At 32.0% G+C, this 21,869-nt stretch overlaps 4 protein-coding genes across 6 annotated transcripts; 1 reads left to right on the top strand and 3 right to left on the bottom strand.

Moving 5' to 3' along the window:
* Window positions 1–45: 45 nt before the first annotated feature.
* On the bottom strand, window positions 46–2,797 carry LOC143428156 (uncharacterized). The gene is made up of 4 exons (XM_076902871.1): window positions 1,740–2,797; window positions 1,200–1,409; window positions 807–1,025; window positions 46–718 (listed from the first exon to the last, which is right to left on the bottom strand). Exons 1-4 carry the CDS (start codon window positions 1,803–1,805, stop codon window positions 437–439), a joined length of 777 nt encoding a protein of 258 aa, XP_076758986.1. The 5' UTR covers window positions 1,806–2,797; the 3' UTR covers window positions 46–436.
* A 77-nt stretch (window positions 2,798–2,874) lies between these two features.
* On the bottom strand, window positions 2,875–8,859 carry Scny (ubiquitin specific peptidase 36). 3 transcript variants are annotated; one of them, XM_076902757.1, is made up of 8 exons: window positions 8,432–8,859; window positions 7,187–7,727; window positions 6,967–7,080; window positions 6,647–6,873; window positions 6,133–6,531; window positions 5,084–6,048; window positions 4,828–4,964; window positions 2,875–4,292 (listed from the first exon to the last, which is right to left on the bottom strand). In XM_076902757.1, exons 2-8 carry the CDS (start codon window positions 7,677–7,679, stop codon window positions 3,955–3,957), a joined length of 2,673 nt encoding a protein of 890 aa, XP_076758872.1. In that variant the 5' UTR covers window positions 7,680–7,727; window positions 8,432–8,859; the 3' UTR covers window positions 2,875–3,954. The 3 variants fall into 3 exon arrangements, with proteins under 3 accessions (XP_076758872.1, XP_076758871.1, XP_076758873.1); XM_076902756.1 differs by having other exon boundaries at window positions 8,671–8,859; XM_076902758.1 differs by having other exon boundaries at window positions 6,967–7,074; window positions 8,671–8,859.
* Window positions 8,860–15,065: 6,206 nt separating this feature from the next.
* LOC143428151 (selenoprotein K) lies at window positions 15,066–15,974 on the top strand. The gene is made up of 4 exons (XM_076902866.1): window positions 15,066–15,235; window positions 15,352–15,433; window positions 15,551–15,625; window positions 15,741–15,974. The coding sequence occupies exons 1-4, from the start codon at window positions 15,217–15,219 to the stop codon at window positions 15,832–15,834; spliced, it is 270 nt and encodes an 89-aa protein (XP_076758981.1). The 5' UTR covers window positions 15,066–15,216; the 3' UTR covers window positions 15,835–15,974.
* A 136-nt stretch (window positions 15,975–16,110) lies between these two features.
* Hbs1 (translation elongation factor EF-1alpha (GTPase) HBS1) lies at window positions 16,111–21,230 on the bottom strand. The gene is made up of 9 exons (XM_076902772.1): window positions 21,057–21,230; window positions 20,882–20,947; window positions 20,510–20,809; window positions 20,375–20,416; window positions 17,618–18,170; window positions 17,306–17,535; window positions 17,032–17,227; window positions 16,756–16,961; window positions 16,111–16,682 (listed from the first exon to the last, which is right to left on the bottom strand). The coding sequence occupies exons 1-9, from the start codon at window positions 21,097–21,099 to the stop codon at window positions 16,228–16,230; spliced, it is 2,091 nt and encodes a 696-aa protein (XP_076758887.1). The 5' UTR covers window positions 21,100–21,230; the 3' UTR covers window positions 16,111–16,227.
* Window positions 21,231–21,869: the final 639 nt, after the last annotated feature.

Raw genomic sequence — 21,869 nt, 5'->3', positions numbered from 1 at the left:
TATATATATACATATATATATATATATATATATATATATATATACATATATATATATATATAAGGATATGCCATCCACTTTATTATATTTTTCACAAGTTATCGATGCCTGATATTTAAGTAATTTTTCTGCTTGGCAGCATTTAAACGTTGTACGTTTATATATTGTAAATTAATATACACTTACATTGTGTATAGTATCGATAAGGGCTTCTATACTTTTATCGGTGTAAATTCTATTTGCCCAATGTGCAGCACGTTGCCAAATACCAGTCATTAAGTATAAATAAATACATTAATTAATTAAATAAATTCATTCTTATTTGCTGTTGATAATTATATACATTATCCTAAATACAGAGATTTATTTCGAGAAGTTTTGTTAAATAGTAAATAATGTTTTAAACGTAGGAATATATATATATTACAAATGTATCTTATGTTGGATAATAAGGATAAATTGTTTTCCGTTTAACGTTCTTAATAATGAATACCGGTTTCTTGGGTATGTTCTCCATTAGAATATTATTTGGATCCATACTCTCGTGACCTAATAATTCACCGGTCAATAGTTTCGCGACTAACGAAAAAATACTTAAATCAGGTAAAAGTGACTTCTTTGTTGGTAATAGTTCGACACTGGTAACATATTTATCAATTGCAGATTCTAATTTTATAAGATGCGGAGTGATATTCGATATAGACAAGTATTGTTGCAACTGCAATTTGAAAACAAAATTGGCTATGGTTCGCATTTAATGTTAAATATTTATATATTAGAGTACAAAATTAAAGCAAGTTCTTTACCTCGCCATCGCATTTCTCTAAACTGCTTATAAGCTCCTCGCTTTCGGTAATCAAGCTGTATCCTTTTACTACATATTCTTGATTGTAATAGGATTCGCAAGCTTGTAATGATAGTTTCGATAGAATAACGTCTTTCTTTATTTTATTTACGAGCAACGATAATGGTATTCCATGTAACGTTCGGCTAGCCATTCGAATTTTTGAATACTTCTCGTGAATCTGTATGTATAAATAATTGAATTATTTTCCAATTTTTACGGTTCATTTCTTCAGTAAAATACTTTATTTTTTTCAAGAATAGTGCGAGATTTAAATTACACGATTAGAAAAAAATGAAGAAGTAGAGTTTGAAGGATTAAGTAGAACGTGTTAAAAAAAAAATAGAACGATTACCTGACGATTCACAGAAGTCCATGAATTCGCAATTTGATCAGCAAAGTGTTTTATTTCATTTTCTGTCGGTTGATGAGCTTTGGCTAATCGCCACAAAGAATCGAGCTTATCCGTGAGACCGCACGAAATATTGCGAAACCATGTGAGCTTAACATCCAATTCGTACTTGATTTTTAAATTGTAATGATTCTCTATCCTTAAGATCGCTACCTAAATAAATGTCGACAATTTTCTTTATGTGTGTTGCTCGTCTTTATTTACACATATTTTTTAAATTGTTTTTTCAAGTAATCGATATATAATGCACTTTTTTCCATTTTTTTTTTTTTTTTTTTTTTTTTTTTGTTTTGTTATATGTATGTTCATAACTCTTATGACTGCCACTTTTGTCACCCCTTAACTCTTTCATGCTAGTAGTATATCTCCGAAATTAGTACATCGTACACATGCGTTTTTACAATAGTAATATTTAAATAACATCAACGGTGGTAATTGATGCGAACAAATTCCGAGCATGAAAGGGTCAGATTGATTACTCACATCTCTCTCGAGCATTTTAACAAGCTCGCTGCACGAAACTTTCTTCTTCTTCGTCGAAAATTCCATTCGAGAATGACAGAGCGGACGAAGAAATACGAAGTATACTCTTTTACAAATTATAAAGATATTAGATAAAGATAAAAATATAGATTACGTGCGTCTACAGACTTTACATTACTTCCTCTCTAAAAACGCGATAGTCTTTTTTTCCGTTACGGTATAAATGAATCGGTTTCTATGGATTTATCGTCTATTTCACTCTGTTTGTATCGATAACTCACGATGTCATACAAACGACAATTTATCCATTTTATTTATGACATTTAGTGCATAAATTAAATCTGGCGTTTATCATTGTTCAATCGCTTTACAAAACGATATCGCACATGTTTACAATGCTATATACGACGCTACCAGATTTTATAGAATTCCGAATTTCATTCCTTCAAAACGATACATGAATTTGCACAATGCAGAGAGACCACTATTATTATATCTCAGCGGATGCAATAACATCATGCTTAATATAAGACTATATCATGGTAATTATGTTACATTTCACCGTAATATCAAGCTAATATGATTATTCAATTGCGACTAATATTTAGGATAAAGATACAGGTCCAATGTACACATTTCAATTCCATGTACCTTCTGAAATGAAAAAAAAAACATTGGATACTATAAAATCCTGTAATAATCGCCAGATTTGAATGGATGCTCGTTTTGTTTTCTTTTCTTTTCTTTTGGCTAGTATATATTTAATTCATAGGATGATATAATGAGGTATTATATATAACGAGCAGGCAGAACTAGCCAGCTTCATTTTTTTTTATACTTGGCTTAACAAATTATCTATGGCTTTGCAATTTTTCAATGCTCTATGAAAAGCCCGTAATATTAAAATTCTACACTTATCTATGTAATTTACAACTTCCTTTTGCTTTTAAACTAGTATTTTAATAACTTGATATTATTATCTATTACCATTAAACACTTTTCATTCGATTATGCACAGCTTCCACAATCTCTCGCTCTCTCTGGAATTATATGTATATATATATATATATATATATTATTATTATTAAAAAAGAAAAAAAACGAAAGAAAGAATTGAAATCATTGTGATGTTTACTGATCAATCCGTAATGATTACGAACATATTTCTTTTTAGTAAGCGACGACGAGAGAAGTTCGTGATTCTTGATGCAAATTTTCTGTTTACACAAACCTTTCTTATTACAAAGAGGGAAGAGTATCTTTCTGATTAACACAAAGGACGGATTATTATATTACAAAACAGAAAAATGAAATGAAAGAGTGTTCTCTGATTACAAGCTTCCGAAATATCTATTTTTACTTACTTTCATCTTTGTAGTGTTAAAACTAATTTATTTTTCCAATACTCTCTTGTCGCGTATATTTTTTCTCCGTTTGAAACTGAATGAACACGCATCAAGATCTAGAAACGATCAAACATCTTGTCGAGTAAAAATATGCAACGAATATCGTGCGTACTCGATATTATTATAATTTAATTAACGGTATCGATGTAACACAAGTATAGTGTAATATTAGTATGAAATACTTGTTCAAACTTTCTGTGTTACCACATAATATGAACCTTAAATTGCATTGTAATTACACAGTTGAAATTAAATAACAAGAACATTTTTACGCCTACAACTAATAAAAAATTTACCTATAAAGTTGTCAAACATTTAGTCATATACCGTTTAAAAGTTATTCATGTAACTTTTAAACAGTGGATTTTACACGCACATTTCTTTGATGCTACGAGTACAACTCTACGTGCATCCGCGCACATGTCATATGATATATTTTTATAACGAATATTTTGCTCCGTTCATGCTGAACACAAGATTGGCAGAGTTGTTGATACTCATTCCCCCGTGTACCGTGCACGTTTGTAGACATACATGTGCTACAAGACCAATAATAGAGTACGCGAAGACTGTGAGCAACATGCAAGGTTGTTACACAATGCAGTTTAGCGATTCAAGTTACGATAAATGTTGAATGGTTACATTCAATGTTAATTATTTAAATCAACACTGCCACATCTGTATTTTAATTTGAAACGCATTTTGAAGAATGAATAATATGCTTTAGCAATTGATAACTAACGAAGTTTCACGACGTTTAGATTGCTTTCCTTAAAAACTTTTTCGCCAACGACTTGTCTCATTTTATTTTATCCCCGTTGCCAATGCACACGAGAATGATTATATCTGTAATGCGGCTGCCTATAATTTCTATTGTGTCTCGGTCGAGTGTGACTCGAAGTATTGTAATAATGTCTCCGGTAATAACCACCAATGGATCGATTCCACGTTTTCCCATTTTGATATTCTTGGAAAGGATTATATCCTGAATTACTTCTCTCCTCGTACGTCCGATGATCTTTTACTTTTTTTACTCGTCCACGATCTATTTCTTCGTCGTCCGTGTTAAAGTGCCGCTTGCGCTCTTCTCTTCTGTCGTTATCAACTTCTCTGTCTAAATGTGTCCTGTTGCCGTTCCAATTTGTAACTAGAATCAAACAAGCATAATGCACTTTACAGTATAGTTTGTTTTAAGAACACGAATGTATAAACTTTGTGCAGCCTATTTTCTACAATAAAGATATTTATATACAGAGTTTTTAATAGTTTATCATTTAATAGCGTTGCCTTAATACTTGACACAATTTTTTTCTAATAGATCACAAAAAATATAATTCATCACTATTGACTAAATAGTCACGTAACAAGATAAATATTTTCAATTTAACCATTGATAAATCAAAAAAGTTACGTCTTGTAGTATCTACAATTTATCACCGAGAAATTTATAATCTTAAAGTATTGTTAAAGGTATTAATTTTTTGTTAAGACTTTGGACGGGAGTGTTGGTTTTATGATATTTGGGCGAACAAGAATTTTTGATTCTCGCCAATTTGCTCTACTGTTCTGCGTAGAATTTTTGGAGTTAGGACGCACGGACGCACGATGAGTTGATGACGATTTTGAGGGAAAACAAGCTGGTGTCAATGGATTCTTCGATAGAATTCTGTTGCTGTACTGACCAGAAGAACTTCCATAACCCCGGTGAGACATCTTTAATAAATAGGAAACCGTATCGGAACGATTCGTTCCATTAAAGTCTCTCAAAGCTGCAGCACTTGGTGTAGTGTTATTCAGTGTAGCTTTGTTAACATCTTCCCTATAAACATAGAGAAGATTAGTTTTAAAAAATCTCTAAAATGGTATTTAATTGAGTCATGTTCTTTAAGCTACTGATTTTCAATTATCATTTTACATTCAAAATAAAATATCATTTACTTATCAGTCACGGACCACCCACTGGGTACTGCTGTTGACGTAGAAGAGAACGATGTATCTTTTGAAACTTGCCAACCTTTCGCACTGCTACTCGTAGCTTTCGTAACCACTTTATCGTCCTGTCCTGTTTTCGCTCTAACGGACTGGTGCCACTTATTCTTACTATTATTATTATTATTATTATTATTATTACCGTTTTCGGTTTTACTATTTGTTTCTGGTTTATTACCATTTTGATATTTTATTGTACTCGTAATGGTACTACAGCTAGAACCATTTTGCGTCTTTGTACACTGTGTTACGTTAGTTTGATTCTGAGATACGCTATTACCGTTTGCTTTCAATGGAGACTTTTGCACTTCTTTAGAAGCAACAACTACTTTAGGTGAACTGTTTTTTATTGACGAACTTTTTTGCAAACCGTTAGTAGTATTAGAAGAAGTGTTTGTTTTTGTCGGATTAATCAAGTTCGTGTTATTTTTTAACGTTCCGATGGAATTAACATCTTCTTCGTCGCTGGATCCATCGTATGGGACCAAACTATTTCCGTTTAAAATTTTTCCATTTTTAATATGCATAATTAATCTTGGTTGCGATTTATCTTGTAACTTTTGTGGTAATTGTGGCCCGATAAAATTTGTACTCTTTTGAGTCGTGACCTGAATTCCTGTATTTTTATTTGTCGACGTTTGTAAATTTGTGTCCAAATTGTCAGTAGTATCTTTAGTAGTTGATATGCCGTTAACTGACCCGTTTAACGAGAATAGTCCAGACGTCGACGCTTTTGGAGTTATTGTTTTATTTATAGAACTTCCTGGCGAGGACAATGCATTGTTGACGGTCATTGTACCATTTAATTTAACAGTCTGCTGAGCTTGAACCTGAGATTGCGTTTGTTGTTCCATTTCAAAGATCATAATATATGCGTTTGTACTTAGTACATTACTCAAGCTAAGCGGACGAACCTGTACAACAAACAGCACTTTTGTTAGAAGGAACAGTAGAAGTGCATTGATTCCTTTGAATGAAAAAATATTATCGATACATACACAAGAATCATCAAACGAATAATATTGGCCTGTTGAAACCTTAGCAACCGCGGTATAATGCCCACAATTTACTGATGGACCCATATGCGTGACTATCGACATAAGTTTATAGGTAAGTGGTTGCGTAGGTTCGCCTGGTTCCTTCCAAAGATATGGACTCATATCTATCGTTTGCTTGAACCCTATATGCTTAGAAATTTTTCCTCCTAGAACGCTGAATCTCTTCAATTGTACACAAAGCACTTTAGGAGGTCGTTCTAAGCTAAATTGCTTTGTAGCAGGAACTCTTCTTTTGCAAGCTTCACATTTATAGTCATTGTTATCTAGTTGCTCGCGACTAAAATAACTACTTAATGCTTCGTCCAAAGTACTCGCTTTACGTATATCGACCAATAGGTCCTAGAAAAATTATTAGTATAATTATTTAGTATTATGCAATGAATTTCATATTATGATTATTTTATATCACCAAAACTATCAAATTATACAAAAATCTAAATATATGTATATATACTTGAAAGTGTTGAAAAGTAGTGGAAACATGCCGACATTGTAGGCACTTTACTTCAGTACGGATATAACCACCGAAAATTTGATTAATAGGTGTTGTTTCTTTAGAATAATTATCTAATTTGCTGGCTTTGTGTCTTGCTAAATAAGCTTTCTCCATGCCTTCCAGTAAATAACGTAGAAACTCATGTGCATCTTCTTGTTGTCCTGGCACCATTGTTCGACAAATAACTAATAAATCGAATAAAATAAATACATCAAATACATATAATAAATAACATTTAGTAACAATTTACTATTACTTTGCAACTTTTTAATATTTACGTTTCAATTTGTTGTATATGTAGAATGGCTTAATTGCACATCCTGATTTTTGATGACTAAATTGCAAGGTTTTTGCCACTGCACACGTAAGGCACTCTCCACCTCCATCTAAAACTAACCTATTATCAAAATACGATACAAATCTGAGGAATTGTAATCTTACTTTGTAAAGAATGGTACAGCGAGTATGAAATGCTTACTTTAAATTTCAACAACTCACCATTTTGTTCACATTTCGATGTATGATGGGTATCTGATAATAACCAATTAACAAGTGCCGGTACATGAAACAGAGCTTGAAGAGTGCTGTTTAAATAACACGTATTTCCAACATTGTACATGCCAGCCCCAACTGGAAATGTACCCTTCCAGCCTAGTGTAACTTTTTTTGGAGAATATAAAGTAATAGTTGGTTCTGGTAAACTAGGTCCTTTAGGTACTCTCTCGTTTCTTTTCGTATAATTTACATCTTTCACTTTGTCATCTGTGTTTTCAGAATTCGGCAAGCTCAATACAATGTATTTAGCTTTAAGCTGATCCAAGATTGTTGTCTGATAATCATCCACTTCCTTGTATTGAATTTCTGATTGGAGAATTCTAGACGCGCTAGTTACTAAATTTGTTGACAAATCATCCGGCGCTTTCGTTTGGTTAGAATCTAATGTACGGCGAAGTGTAGCTGCCACTGGATCGCAAATACTTACTGCAGGCATTTTGACTTTATTCTATACTATCTACTGAATCTTTATTATAAGTTATTCCTGTGAAAAAAAATACATCTATAGAAGATGATAGATACATCAAATAATGTAGTAATTTCATTACTAATGTTAAAAATGTTAATATATCACGACATTTAATCTTATTTTTTCTCTTTCTTCCTATCTCTATACGTGTGTGCGCGCGCGTGTATATGTGTGTGTATGTGTACACGTACAATACTTAATATGATTTTAGTAATAGAAAAGCACAATTTTGTATAATACAAATCAATGTACAACACAGACGAATACGTATTTACATACGCTAATCGTAACACCAGTAAACAAATGAAAAAATGAAAATAATTTGCGAAATCTCAATTTTTTTATAACATGTGATAAAAGAACATAACAATTATCTCACGGACTATTCGGACGGCCGAATTAACGATAAATAACATTTATTTTAGCGCAGTAATCGAACGTTTCCCTTTTTCTCACTAAAAATATGTACCTATCATCAATGCACGGATTCCATAGATGTCGAGGTGAAAGGGTTAATTTCAGTAATAATTCATTCACGATCACACTATCGGTAGTGAATAAAAGTAAGTAACGGACGAATTGTTTAATACGGAGCGAGAAATGTCAAAATTATGCAAAATATTCTCTACTAATTACACGACACTACACCAAACCTTTAACGGAGACACTAAAAGCACGCGGCGTGCAATAGATACCGCGCCAACAGATTCATTGTTTACCTTCTGCTTATGATTATATACGTTATATCAGATACAAATAATTTTCGTCGAGGGTATCGTAACACGCGTCACATTATAAATGAGATTTTTCGGCTGCAACCACGTAGAATCACAATGCTATCGATTTATTCGAAATTCCACACGCTTACGTGCCTCGAAACGGTTACCGGATGAGTTTAACTGAGGGCGCGTGTCTCCGGCCACGAGTCATTTTTTCCCGCGTACTTTGTTACACTTACTCCGATTGCGTTCGATTCACGTAAAACAGTGCCGATAATTTCAACGGGGAACACCATTAAAATTAACACGTGTCGATGATGTACGACATTTTTCGAACAGTTAGTTTCGGGCATGCGAAATCAAGGCCCATTCTCTATCGTCATGTCAGCCATTTGCAATTACATCAGCGGCCATTAAACTTTTTCCGTTGGACTGTATGATCCTATCGAGGGCGCCCCAAACTTAAGGTCTGATTTACATGCACATATCGTCATTTACATCTGGATATAATGCTGCTATTATGTATGTATTAATCATTTCGAATTATTATTTAACTTTCAGCTATAACTTTTCCAGCATCAAATGTTATCCTCTTTATCTTGATTTTGTGATTTGAAAAAAAAAACATTTCAGCGTACAGTATGGTAACACTGTAATCATATAATCTTAATATTGAAATTACATAAGCACCCAGATAAGACAACGATTGGCACACCAATGGCAACGACTAGAATTACACCCGTGGTAAAATCATGCTAAGACAGTACTCGTTCAGCTTCCATAACGACATAGTCTTAGCATTAGAGCGACATTTGTATCGTGACTATAGCACCGTGATGTGATATAGGAACAACATCGCCGTGGTATTAACACTATCAGCTCAGCATAGTGACACGCGTGGTAGTGGCGTAGGTTTGACGTTTACTGATGGAGAAACTGTTTTCAAAAAAATTACAAAACGAATACTAAAAATGACTAAACTAATCAGTTTATTTATTTTGATTTTAAAATAGATACACTGAAATAGATACCTGTAGGTTCGAAATTTTCAAGAAATGAACGGCAGTTTGAATAAAGTGCGACCTTATATTTTTCCACGTGAATTTATTGAGATCGCTTTTGAGAAATATACATGTATATCTCTCTTCTCGTGCCTATATTAAACTTTCATTTAACTAAGGATAAGTAAAAATGTTTGTACATGATTAACATATTAAATAAATGTGAAGGAAAAGCAACAAGCATATTTTAGCGAAATATGAATTGAAATTTTTCTCTTTTGTAGTACATAAGCTCGCCTTTGATATATTATGCAATTTGTCTTTTTAAAATATAAATCTAGCAAAATGCATTTTTCTTAAAAGGAAAATTCAAATCCTGATATACCACCAGATCCAATACTTAAAGGCTGCAGATCAAATACTTTTGATGAACAATAGTAGTATTCAAGCGAGAGGTATCCATCCTAGCTGCATCCCATCCACCTTCCTTTTATATAAGTTATTATTAAATGTAACCTCGTTTTGACGTACATTTGCAACACATTTGGTTTTCAATCGTTATGCAAATGAACACTAAAATGAGTTTTGTAGAGAACTCTTGCAAAGAAATGAAACTATTTTAACAATATTTTACATGGCTAAAAATCTTACATGGTATAAAATCTACATAATTTACTTAATCTACCAAGTGTACTAAATTTATATAATCTACTATACGTACTAAGTCAACTTAATTTACTTTAAAGCCAATTTAATTTAAAAATTACTCGTCTAACTAGAAATCTACATAAACTTAAAAGAAATTATTTCTACTTATTATTAATCGAAACATGTTTCACCCTATAACTATATAAGAATCTAACAGAATTTATAGAGACACAAAACAGATATATCACAGAAGCAGAGGTATCAGAACAAAAAAATAAGACCAAAGTAATGTACAAGAAAATTGTAATGAAACTGAAATATTTTATAAAGTAATTTTATTTTAAAAAGTGAAGCATGTATAAAAAATCAATTGAGAAAAAAATCAGCAAAAGTATCCCGAAAATTGTCAGCTAAATTGTCAGGGCCGTCTTTATAATTCTCAACACTAATTAAGTAAGGAGAAGATTTTATTTTATTTCCATATTATCTTGGGCATTTTATTTATTACGATCGCAAAGCCACTTTAAAAACGCAATTTTATATATCGCAACACTAAAGGTACAATCACAATTAACATTTGTATGTAACTTCAATGCAAACTGTGATTAATCATTCGCAACGTTAAAAAGTGAATCCGCGATTTGCCCAAAATAATGTGGCCAGGCATTCTAGCGGATAAAGTAACGAGCATAGTGACGATGTAGTATAAAGGAATGGTTTTGCATCCAAAATCCAGTATTTTCGAATGCAAGAGTCATTCGTTGTAGCCCTCTTCTCTGGGCCTCTCCAACTCACAGCCTCTTCTTTTTTCGGGCGCAATGCCCAGAGTCTTCTCAAACTTAAATCTATGCTCGAGATTCCCTGAGCACAACCCAAAAAATGATACAACAAAAATCAAAGATATTAAGTGAGACAACTAATAGCACGCAAGACGAACAACGACTTAAGAAATCGTTGTTCGTGCAATATGTGCCAAATCTCGGAGCAGGACCGCGAAGGATTCGAAAAATCGATAGGGAAGAGCTAGTGACGAACGACATTCTCCGTTTACGTCAGATTTACCGTCAATGATTCAAATCAGATTTCCTGAAGCAGGTTGAACCACGCGAGAAAAAACGCGCCTGCCCGATCAGTGACTATGGTCAACCTGCTCGGCCCTACCTACTTAAATCTAGCACACGATCATACCAGAGTAAACTACCTATCTACCTAACGCTATATTTAAAAAATTGCAACAGACTCATACCAACACATACAAACAACACACGGAATTGTCGCAACTTGCATACAATCTCACACTTTCTAAACTTTATACATACCATATATTGCAATCTGAGGGATGTTACTGATCGTTGTACATTACGATTATTGTAAGTAATAACATATGTAATGGAACAAATGCAATAGTTAATGTTTAATAAAAGCCGACCATTTCCACAGTCTAATCAGAGTGATCAGTGTGATAAATACGTCGTACAATACACTAAGACATCAGATTGCAGAAAAATCTTACAAACAAGTGGGGAATCATCGTACACATCATACACATTTTCCCTAACCAAGTAGCACATAGGCACGTAAATGGGATCCTAGCGACGAACACGGAAAAGGAAGCTGAAAATCCTGATCTAAACATAACGATTAGTACAAAAACAATAACACATATTAACCGTTATTCGGTTTATTTTTTATCTTATATTTTTATTGTTGGGTAAATAGGATATAGGGATTGTAGGAAGGTATATAGTCACATAATAATATTCGAGCGATATCATCATCAGAGCAAATATTCTAAGATATGAAAATATTATTCAAGTTTAATGCTTCAATTTCGAAACCAACTCATTGAAATAAAATTAAATGTTTTCTTGCACATGTAATTCAACATATAAACTCATTAGATAATTCCTATTATATAATACGTTATTAACAGGAATATTAAATGACTGGTACATTTAATAATTTTAATAAGTGTAAACACTATAATTAGCTATGCATTAAGTATTGAATATTGTGTATAATTAGACCAATAATGATACACGTTCCATTATTAAATAATAATTATAATTTTCACAGAAACGAAGTCGGGAGATATCCGACTTCACCACTAAATAGTGCTGAATTAAAGCAGTTATGATACTTATCATTCATTTCTGTTGTGACGCGGTGATGTCACAAGGTCCCTATCCCCTCGGTTCGCCGATCACTACCCGCATCCTCAGAGCGTTAACGATAGTTGCGACGCCGATAGTTCGTAAGTTTGCGATAAGTGGCCCCCTTTTGTGTTCCCCTCCTCATCCCTTATCCTGCAAGTGGTAGGAACGAGAAGAATCGCTGTTGAAGAAGATGTCCTCACGGAGGAGGAGGACAGCACGTCCCCGGGACGGCTGTGTGTTGAAGCAGCGTGACAGGCTCGACGGTAGTTAAGTATGGATTACAATCGGCCGAGGAGATATGTCCCCGGACGGATGAAGACCCAGCGAGGCCCTGCATCGATACTGACCGCCACGTAGCCATCCTAAATGGCGCGGAATATTCTACAGGGTGCGGAAGGAATGATCTTTTCCTCCTGGCCAGCCGTCTTGTGGATGAGCCATGGAGCGCGTCACAATTAAAGGGAGCAAGGAAACCCCAGAGACATCCGTCGTCGTGGGAAGAAATGATCGCCGAGTTCCACCGATCGATGCCCCGAACAGTGCCGAAACGCACAGCCCACTCCACCAAAGAGCTTCGAGAAGGATCTAGGAAGTCAGAGGGTCGCACGCAAATCAATTAAGGAGTGACAGTGCGAGCAAGTAGTCCATTTATCGAGCAATCGATTTGAGTGGTAGAGAAAGAGAGAGGGAGGGGGAGAGAGAGAGAGAGAGAGAGAGAGGGAGAGAGAGAGAGAGAGAGAGAGAGGACAGGAAAAGCCAGGAGATGATAGCGTGAGTCGTTATCCGCTGAAGAGTCTCCTTTTCTTTTGGTTTTCTTTTCGACCTGTATTGCGTTTTTGTATTTTTTTGCGTAATTAAGTGTACGAAGCACCCTTCGTACGCGGTAAGTGTGTGGCGATCGAAACTCGTTCCTTGCATTATTTCGTAATTCCCGTGGTCCTTCTGGCCAGTTCGTATCCCGTTTACCTCGGGTTTTGAGTAATTTCGATGGTCCTTTTGGCCAGTCCGCATCAAGGCAATAGATAAAGAAAGTATCTGCGTTATACAGCTAGTCGTTAGTCGAGATAAAGAGCCCTTCGAAGCTTCGAGAGTTGTTCCGTCCCGTATTTTCCGGGTCGTGTAGTCCCTCTTTGTGCTACACTCTGTGTAGCTGGCACCAAGAGTTCGAGATCACGCAGCTTCGAATTCCCCCATTCGAGTCGGCAAAGTTTGCGTTCGCGAGTACGCGAAGAATTGTACGTAAGCGAGTATCTTGTAGCAAGAGATCTATTTGTATTAAAGTATGTTTTACACGTTAACGTGTGCACTTAATTGATCCCTGCCCGAGCTCCCCGAGCGGGGAAACGTCGGAACCCCGTTACACTGTATATAAGTTCTATCAAAGATATTATATTCATATATATATATTTGTACGTAAGATTATAATCAATACTAATAAAAATATTTCATTTGTGCAAATGTTCATATATAATACATTACTTTTATATCTACTAAACATTGATGAATGGACATGTATGGATCATGAATATTATACTACTCATATTATTTATTTTATAATTATCAATAGTATTATTATTATGTTATTAACGTTATATTGTAATAGTTAAAAACGCGAAGTGCAAAAAAACGTAACCTGATCTAATAAATAACAGACGTAAGATAAAGTTTAGTCCTCACAGATATAATTTGTATACCTATTGTTACTATGCTTGTTAAACAAATTCTATATAAATACAAGTCACTCGTGTCGATTCGGACCTTTCGTTCTACGATATGATGAATGACCAGAGGAATTTGAAAGCATGTGACTCACCGACCATAGATCAATGATGCTGCTGATGTCTGGAGGAAGTCATCGGGGATGCTGTTGATGTATGGAGGAATTGCTGTAAGTATTATAAAATATTTGCAAATATTGCAAATAATTAATTAATAATACATAACTGATCTGTATGATTTCTACTCTGACACCATTTGTCATCAGAATTTAAAACATATTGAAATTTAGTTCATTCAAACAAAGTTCATTCTTTCAGTGAAAAGTGACAGAGCTGGTTGAAGAAAACAATAATAACATTAATGAATATTGTGGATTTATCGAACCTATGTTGAATAATTTACGTTGATAATTATAAAATCACAATTTTTTTACGTTTATGTTTCTTTTTTAACATTTGTATCTCACGATATTCAATTTAATCACGTAGAAAGAAAAAAAATATTCGTTTTACGACAAGAGGCGCACTCGTGTACAAGATATAACGAGATAGAAATAAACGGAAGTCTAACCGCACAGAGAAAATAAGCAATCGTGATTAGTCGAACTAAAATTTAACCTACTGGAGGGAAAATGGTACCAACTTCTGCTGAACACAATATAATAATACTTAATATAATATAATAATAATATAATAATATAAACTTGTCTAATAAATAATATATAATATAATAATATAATACTCGTCTAAAAACTTAAACGAAATACTTCAATCATATAAATACTAATTTCTCTCTGCGATAAGTAAGCTGCCATAGGACCAATTTGTTTAAATTGATTTAGAATAGGATATTTTCATGTTTAATTATAATAAGCGATAAAGTTCTTTTTAACAATTCTGTTTATAATGATAGTGTAGAGATATTTTCAAATTTATCGACAAATTTTTTACAATTTATTAAGCAATTGTTGAATACAATTACCGTTGAATCTGTCAGTAATTTGAATTTGAATTTGAATTTCTGTCAATGACTATTCATATGAGTCCACGTGTACATAACTGCGTCTTTAGCAGATCACCTGTATCGTGTTTGCTCATTCAATGTGTTGTGTGACGTAGAATTGCAGTTGTCAAATTAAACGTACAACTGCAGTTGCATTTATACATATAAATATCATTTAGTAATATTTATTCACTGTGAATTGACTAAAGAAGTAAAATAAGGTATAGTTTTTGACGAAACAATCGTGAAAATCAAAAATATGGTTTACTTATCAAAAGGTAACAAAAATAACCTTAAAAAAACTTCTTATGTCGTATAATGAAAAGTTAAGAACAATATGCACATAATTCAAATATTTGTTAGACATGTACAGTTAGAACCAATCACGTTTCAGATGGAACTATTTTGGATAGTATTCCACTGCATTTAAAAGTATTTAGATTTTTCACGGGCATAATTTTCATGATCATTATGTTGTAAGTATAATAATAGTATTAATATATTTCTTCATTTCTTACTCTGCTATTTCTTACACTTATTTAAAAGAAATAAGTAAAATAACAAAGATATAGATACATTAATTATTTGTGTAGTTTCAAAACATTAATCAATCCAAATATGAATAAATATGGAAGTGAATATACAAGAGACTATAGACCTGGATCTGGGTAAGATTTAAATCAATGAAAGAACATGTAATAAAAATCTAATAGTGTTATAAATAGTAGCTAAGATAATGTTACGCATAAAAATAGAATTTTAACTTTTTATATTTGGATTTAGACCACCACGTCCTCCAATGCGTAGATTAGGAAGACCTAACACTGGAGATAATATAAATATTCCATTTGGAGGATGTTCAAGTTGTGCTGGATAAAATGAAATATTAAATATTAGAAAGGAAAAAATTAATATTTGAAAATTTTTATATAATTATATTGTATAATCAAAATATATTAAAGTAGTATATTACTTAAAAATTTATGTACAAAATTTTGAAGTACAATTTTATTAAACGAGTTATTACTTTTAGAAATGTTATAAATTATTACAAATATATTACATATTATACAGCGACTAAAAAACAAGTGAAGTTCTTGTTTTAACTGAATCTATGTACACATAATGTAATAATACACAAAAATTAACAGAACATGGTGAGATTTATATATTTCCAATACATAAATATATAGTTGCATGTAATTCTAAATAAAATAAACATTTACGTCTAGTATTCGAGCTGCAATTACATAAATTTGCTATATCGTTGTTATTTGATTTTTGTAATTAAACCGGCTGCAATAGTAGTGCCTTCTACACGTAACATAATTCTGCCCAATTGTTTAACATCTCTATATAATTCCATACAGACTGGATTTTGTGTTGTAAGTTCAATGATTGCGCTTGAATTTTTCGGCAAGCAACGTGGTTTCTTTTTTACTGTTTCACCAGTTACTCTATGAAGTTGTGCTACTAGTTTAGTAATAATAGCAGGTTGAACTAAAGATTGTTGGTGAATTACCACTAGAAGACCTTTTATAATCGGTATTTTTACCGCAAATACGACAATGTGTGCTTGAAAGCATGTGGTTACGGGAACTGGATTCTGGGGATTACAAATAATGTCTCCGATTCCAACATTCTGTTGTTCAATTCCTGATAATGTTAAGGAAACATGATCACCAGCGAAAGCGTTCGTTACGGATACTTCGTCCGCTTGCAAGCCTGAAATTTAATTTTACCATGTTCCTTTAGAAAATCTAAACACAGAAAACAAAATTATATATGATCGATATACCTTTAATCATCGCAACTTCATTTCTTGGCAACACTAAAACTTTATCACCTAAAGATACCATGCCTGTTTCTACATGACCAGAAACACAGAACCCGGACCCTGTCCCTTTAAATATGTCATTAACTGAAAAACGAAATGGTTTGTCTATAGGACGTTCTGGGCATTTAAAGTTGTCAATAACATTGACTAGTGTAGGTCCTGTATACCTGTGTGATTAAACAATGTTAATAAGTATTTTTCTTTTGACACATTGAATGTTATAAATAATAGTTATACCAATTAGATAAAGGTGGTTTAGGCTGTGTTACTATGTTTTCACCATATAGACCACTACAAGGAACAAAAGTGACATTATCTTTGAATCCAGCTTGTTTCAAAAACACACTCATTTTGCTCACTATTTCATTAAACCTTTCTTTTGACCAATCTACAGTATCTAATTTATTTATTACTACTGCTAACTGTGATACACCTGAAAATTCAGTCCATTTTAAATGAAGAACAATATCTACATTTCTGTGTGTATAAGAGTTGTATATAATTTTAATACCTAATGAACGTAATAGCAGTGTGTGTTCTCTAGTTTGACCTCCACTGTCAAAACCAGTTTCAAATTCTCCTCTGGTAGCATCTACTACTAATAAAGCGACATCAGCTTGAGTTGCACCAGCAATCATATTAGGTATGAAGTCCTTATGTCCAGGCGCATCTAGTAAAGTAATGGATTTCGTTTCTGTTTCAAATTTAGAATGACCAACATCCATTGTTATCCCACGTTCTCTATTAAGAATACATAAAAAAATAAACTCATAGAAAGATAAATATCCAAGATGATTCCATTTATAATAAAAATTTGAATTACCTTTCCTCCCCTGTTTCATCAAGAACCCATGCATAAGCAAATGATTGTTTTCCTATTTTTTTACTTTCTTGTTGATATTTGTGAATCAGTCTTGATGGAACTTGTCCTAAGTCACATAATAATCGTCCTAATAAAGTACTTTTACCAGCATCGACATGACCAACGACAACTAGATGTAATTGTTCTTTACTGTCTCCTCTTTTGTCTTTATAGATCTTTAAAACATCAACCTTTTCTTCATTGAACTTTATTTTTGATACTAAATCAGGCGTTTGATGTCCTGATATAGGAGACTGACATCGTGGACTATTGGCCCTTGAGGAAACTGTTTTTTTGTCTTTCAATATATTATCTTTTTTATTTATATCTGGATTATTACAATCCGAAGATGGACTTTGAGAGCGAGGACTTTCAGCACGAGAGTTCAGCAGTTCAGTATTCTCAGACCAGTTTACATTGAAGCCCTTTACAACAGATTGTTTTCCAGCAGGGATAATTTTCACATTAGAAGGTGTGGTTATTTGAAATGTAGGTTTGGATGGCAATTTTTTACCTATTATAAAATTTATTCCAGACTATTGTTACTTTGGTATTAACAAGGAAGAATATATAAAAATTTTTATATGCATATAAACATATATATTATTAACTGAAGTATTAAAAGTACATTTTAAGTTAAAAATTCTGGACTTTTGCCAGTTTCTCATTTGGAAACTACAATAAATGTAAACGTAGTTATAGTTGTAGTTAAACATAATTATGAAAGTAAAAATAGCTACCTTCTAATGAATTACATTATGTCTTTGTGTATATACATCATTTGCATATTCTCAAATATATGTAACTTTCTATAAAATTTCTAATTCAAATTTACATTTATAAAAATAATATTTAATTATTATGATAAAATTATTTGTACCGTAAAACCTGTGCCCAATTTAATTTATACATTTTTATTATCATGTGTTTTATTTTAAATACGACCATATGGAATTGAAAAGTCAAATCTTTTTACTGTTCCATAATGTTGATTTTGGGATTTGAGAATTGGTTTACTAAATTTCCATTTTCTGCATAATGTTTTACCAAACATGGATACATTCTTTTTCGTATGTGGAAGTTTAACATATTTTAGGTAACTTAAATTTAATGTTGTGGGAAGTATAGCATACGAAATTTCCATGTTTGGATTAGAAGTCTGCAAACTTAAATTAAGAATCATATCATCAGCACGATCCATTATTTTCAATTTTGTATGACTATCATTATCTGAGACCGATAATGTGGTTTCTCTCAAAGCAGAACTTAAATCAATCATCCAAGGATCTGGTGATGGTGTTCGTGCATCATGTGCATTTAATATCAAATCATCTCCTGATTCTACATTTTGTGAATTATTTTTTGTATCCAGATTTGTAAAACTTTGTGCAAATTGTTCATTAGATAAACTTCTTTCATGTAAATCAGAAGAATTATTTATGTTTATATTGCTTAAGATATCAGATAAGTCTAACTGTTTTCTACTGAAATTACTACGATTATCATTTTTAATTGACAACTTTGGTATTACAAAAGTTGTTTTAGGTGAATATATTTCACCATTAAAATTTGTATTACCAATTGAATTGACAGTTTTTTGTAAATGATGTGCTGTTAAATCAGCTAAGGATTTAAATGGTACCGTGTCTACAGTATTCGTAGGTGTTGTGGAATTTAAGAATGAGAGATCAGCAGGATTACTTGTAAAGCCAGATGAAGAAGAAAATCTCATTGAAGAGTTATTAATATTCAAGTTTTTGAAAGTTTCTAAATTATTCATGATGCATGCATTTTCATTAGTATTTTCAATGTTTTCTTGTTTGTTAAATTGTAATTTAGGTATAGTAAATAAATTAGGTTGAGACTTAATAGATGCAGCATCTTACCTTACCGATGGATTCAAAGGCAACACATGAAACAAAAAAAATTATAGGTCAAAGAATAGTTACTAATTTAGATATAAAATATGAAAAAAAATTTATTCTTATTTATTCTTCAATATTTATATCTTTGTATGCAATATCTAAATTGTGGATATTTATGCAGTCAACATATGATAAACTACAGAATATACTAGAAAAAATAAAGTATGCGCTAGAAGTCAGAGGTTATGCAGAAATATATAATATAAAATAAATATATTAAATACATAATATTAATAGTAGCTGTATTATCTACTAATTAGATTAGTATAATTTAAATTATCTATTTTAATTACTTAAGTATTTTTTTCTCTATATTAGTTATAGCTTTTAGTATTATCAATGTAGTGTTATTTATGTATGGCACTTGTTTAAATAATTTATGTGAAGTACTGACTTAAGACTTGGCTTCATCATTTTTAGTGACTATCAGTTTGCAATATAAAATTTATTTTTTTTTGTTATAATTTATAGTTATAATTTATAGTAGATGTTATAAAATATTACTAATTTCAATAGATTTATTGTGATATTAATTTCTCTTGTTGCAAACTGGTCAAAAATTTCATTAAATAATATGGAAATTTTAAAATATATACAGTAAAATGAAGTACACAATATACTTTTTCATACATATTTAAACAAATGTATGTTAAATATATAAAGTGTACAAAATATAAATAATATATGTTTGCAACCCTCTTTGTTTTATTTTTGCATAAAAATATGCATTTGCATGAATATCCACATTTGCATGAATTCAAGATTAATGATAAATAATAAATAAAAGACATACCTGGATGAGGTTCTAAATTATCCTTGTTCACAGTAAGTGGTTCTAAGAGAATTAATTTACATTAATTAAATTAGAAACAAGATTGCAATATATATAAAAATGTATACATGTACGCATTTTTATAACTATATATACCAGTGACATTTCTTGGGGGTGATTCTTTTAAAATTGAATCAAGTGCCATTTCTGCATCAAAATTAGACTGAATAATTTTCTTCTTTATCTCAAACTCAGGTACTGTGTCTCCTATCACATTTTTAATAGATTCCATACACGATATAAGTTTAGCTCTTTCAAGTTCCGTAAGTACTACATCTTCTTCTTTAGATGATAGTAAAAGTTCCTCATTATCTTCATTGTCTTCTATTATATCTGGTTCGGTAATGAAGGATGCAATATTTTGTTGCTTGCTCCGATCAAATAGAAACTGTTCGGCTATAAACAAATTAATTAATGTATTTATGTGAAACCATATGTATCAATTGTAATATTGTTAAGCAAATGTACCACTAGGAGATACACAGTAATCGTCTTCTACAGAATGTCCATAGACATCATCATAACCTTCATATTCTGCAAAAAAATATCACATATATTATAAATCGATAGTAAAGTATAAAAGGGTATATTTATAAGGGTAAGGTGCACAAAGTTGCATCAATATTTGTTAGTCTTTACATACCTTCCGAATAGTTCATACTTCGGACATCACGATGACGAGACATTTTTCTTAAATTGCTCAAAATATTGCAATAAAAGTATAACGGAAGGAAAAGAGTAATCCTTTTCTATCTACTTAATTATTTATAACCTCTCATATTAAACAAACATTCAAGTCGGATTTTGCTATTAGCAGGGTTAAAACCATAGATAAATAATAGTCTTTATAGATTTGCATCTTTAGAGTAGTAATTTAGATTGTGTTAGGTAACAGCGCTATATGTGATATGTGTATGAATCAACACAATGTCAGAAAATTTCCGATCAATTTTAAATTAGGGTTAACGAAACCCTTGTTATAAAGTTATTTTATGCAGAAGGCATGAACCAGTTTGATCTGATACTGATCACCGGTTAACATGCCTCGAGTAAACTTCTTTAGAGAACCAAAAATTATTAACTTTACTTGTACCTTCTGATAGTATTCCCTTCTTACACAAAGAGAAGATCCAGAATCGTTAAGACCTATATGTAGCACAGTATACTATGTATATAGTATGTAGATAATTCTGTACAGCATTCTTTTTTGTGTTGGCAAGATTTAACAAATTGCAAGTCGTCGGTTATTTGATTATCTATCTAGAGTTCGTTATTTATTGAAAGATTAAAGTGTACGTTTCAAAAGACTCGCTTTACAATAGCTTTTCAAGGTTTTAACAGTTTTAACGAAGTTAGTTATTTAAATTTTGTATAACAATGTAAATATCATATCAAACAATCTGAAATGAAAAAAGGGGCTTTAAATATTTATGAAAGTCGACAGATAAGATATTTT

This window comes from Xylocopa sonorina, chromosome 10 (genome assembly GCF_050948175.1).
Source record: "Xylocopa sonorina isolate GNS202 chromosome 10, iyXylSono1_principal, whole genome shotgun sequence".
NCBI lineage: Eukaryota > Metazoa > Arthropoda > Insecta > Hymenoptera > Apidae > Xylocopa > Xylocopa sonorina.
Note: the sequence above shows the minus strand (reverse complement) of the source record. Positions and strands in the feature narration are given on the sequence as shown.

What these genes read in the sequence shown, in the direction of transcription:
- Hbs1 (XM_076902772.1), bottom strand. Translation starts at nt 21,099, where the DNA reads ATGTCTCGTCATCGTGATGTCCGAAGTATGAACTATTCGGAAG. An exon ending in AAGTATGAACTATTCGGAAG is followed by an intron (nt 20,948 to 21,056) that starts GTATGTAAAGAC and finishes ATTTTTTTGCAG; the next exon opens with AATATGAAGGTTATGATGAT. An exon ending in TGAAGTTGCGATGATTAAAG is followed by an intron (nt 16,683 to 16,755) that starts GTATATCGATCA and finishes ATTAAATTTCAG; the next exon opens with GCTTGCAAGCGGACGAAGTA.
- Scny (XM_076902757.1), bottom strand. Translation starts at nt 7,679, where the DNA reads ATGCCTGCAGTAAGTATTTGCGATCCAGTGGCAGCTACACTTCGCCGT. An exon ending in CTACTTTTCAACACTTTCAA is followed by an intron (nt 6,532 to 6,646) that starts GTATATATACAT and finishes TAATTTTTCTAG; the next exon opens with GACCTATTGGTCGATATACG. An exon ending in GGGTGGTCCGTGACTGATAA is followed by an intron (nt 4,965 to 5,083) that starts GTAAATGATATT and finishes CTATGTTTATAG; the next exon opens with GGAAGATGTTAACAAAGCTA.
- LOC143428151 (XM_076902866.1), top strand. An exon ending in ATTTTCATGATCATTATGTT is followed by an intron (nt 15,434 to 15,550) that starts GTAAGTATAATA and finishes TTATTTGTGTAG; the next exon opens with TTTCAAAACATTAATCAATC. An exon ending in GACTATAGACCTGGATCTGG is followed by an intron (nt 15,626 to 15,740) that starts GTAAGATTTAAA and finishes ATTTGGATTTAG; the next exon opens with ACCACCACGTCCTCCAATGC.
- LOC143428156 (XM_076902871.1), bottom strand. Translation starts at nt 1,805, where the DNA reads ATGGAATTTTCGACGAAGAAGAAGAAAGTTTCGTGCAGCGAGCTTGTT. An exon ending in GGACTTCTGTGAATCGTCAG is followed by an intron (nt 1,026 to 1,199) that starts GTAATCGTTCTA and finishes TTATACATACAG; the next exon opens with ATTCACGAGAAGTATTCAAA. An exon ending in TAGAGAAATGCGATGGCGAG is followed by an intron (nt 719 to 806) that starts GTAAAGAACTTG and finishes TTCAAATTGCAG; the next exon opens with TTGCAACAATACTTGTCTAT.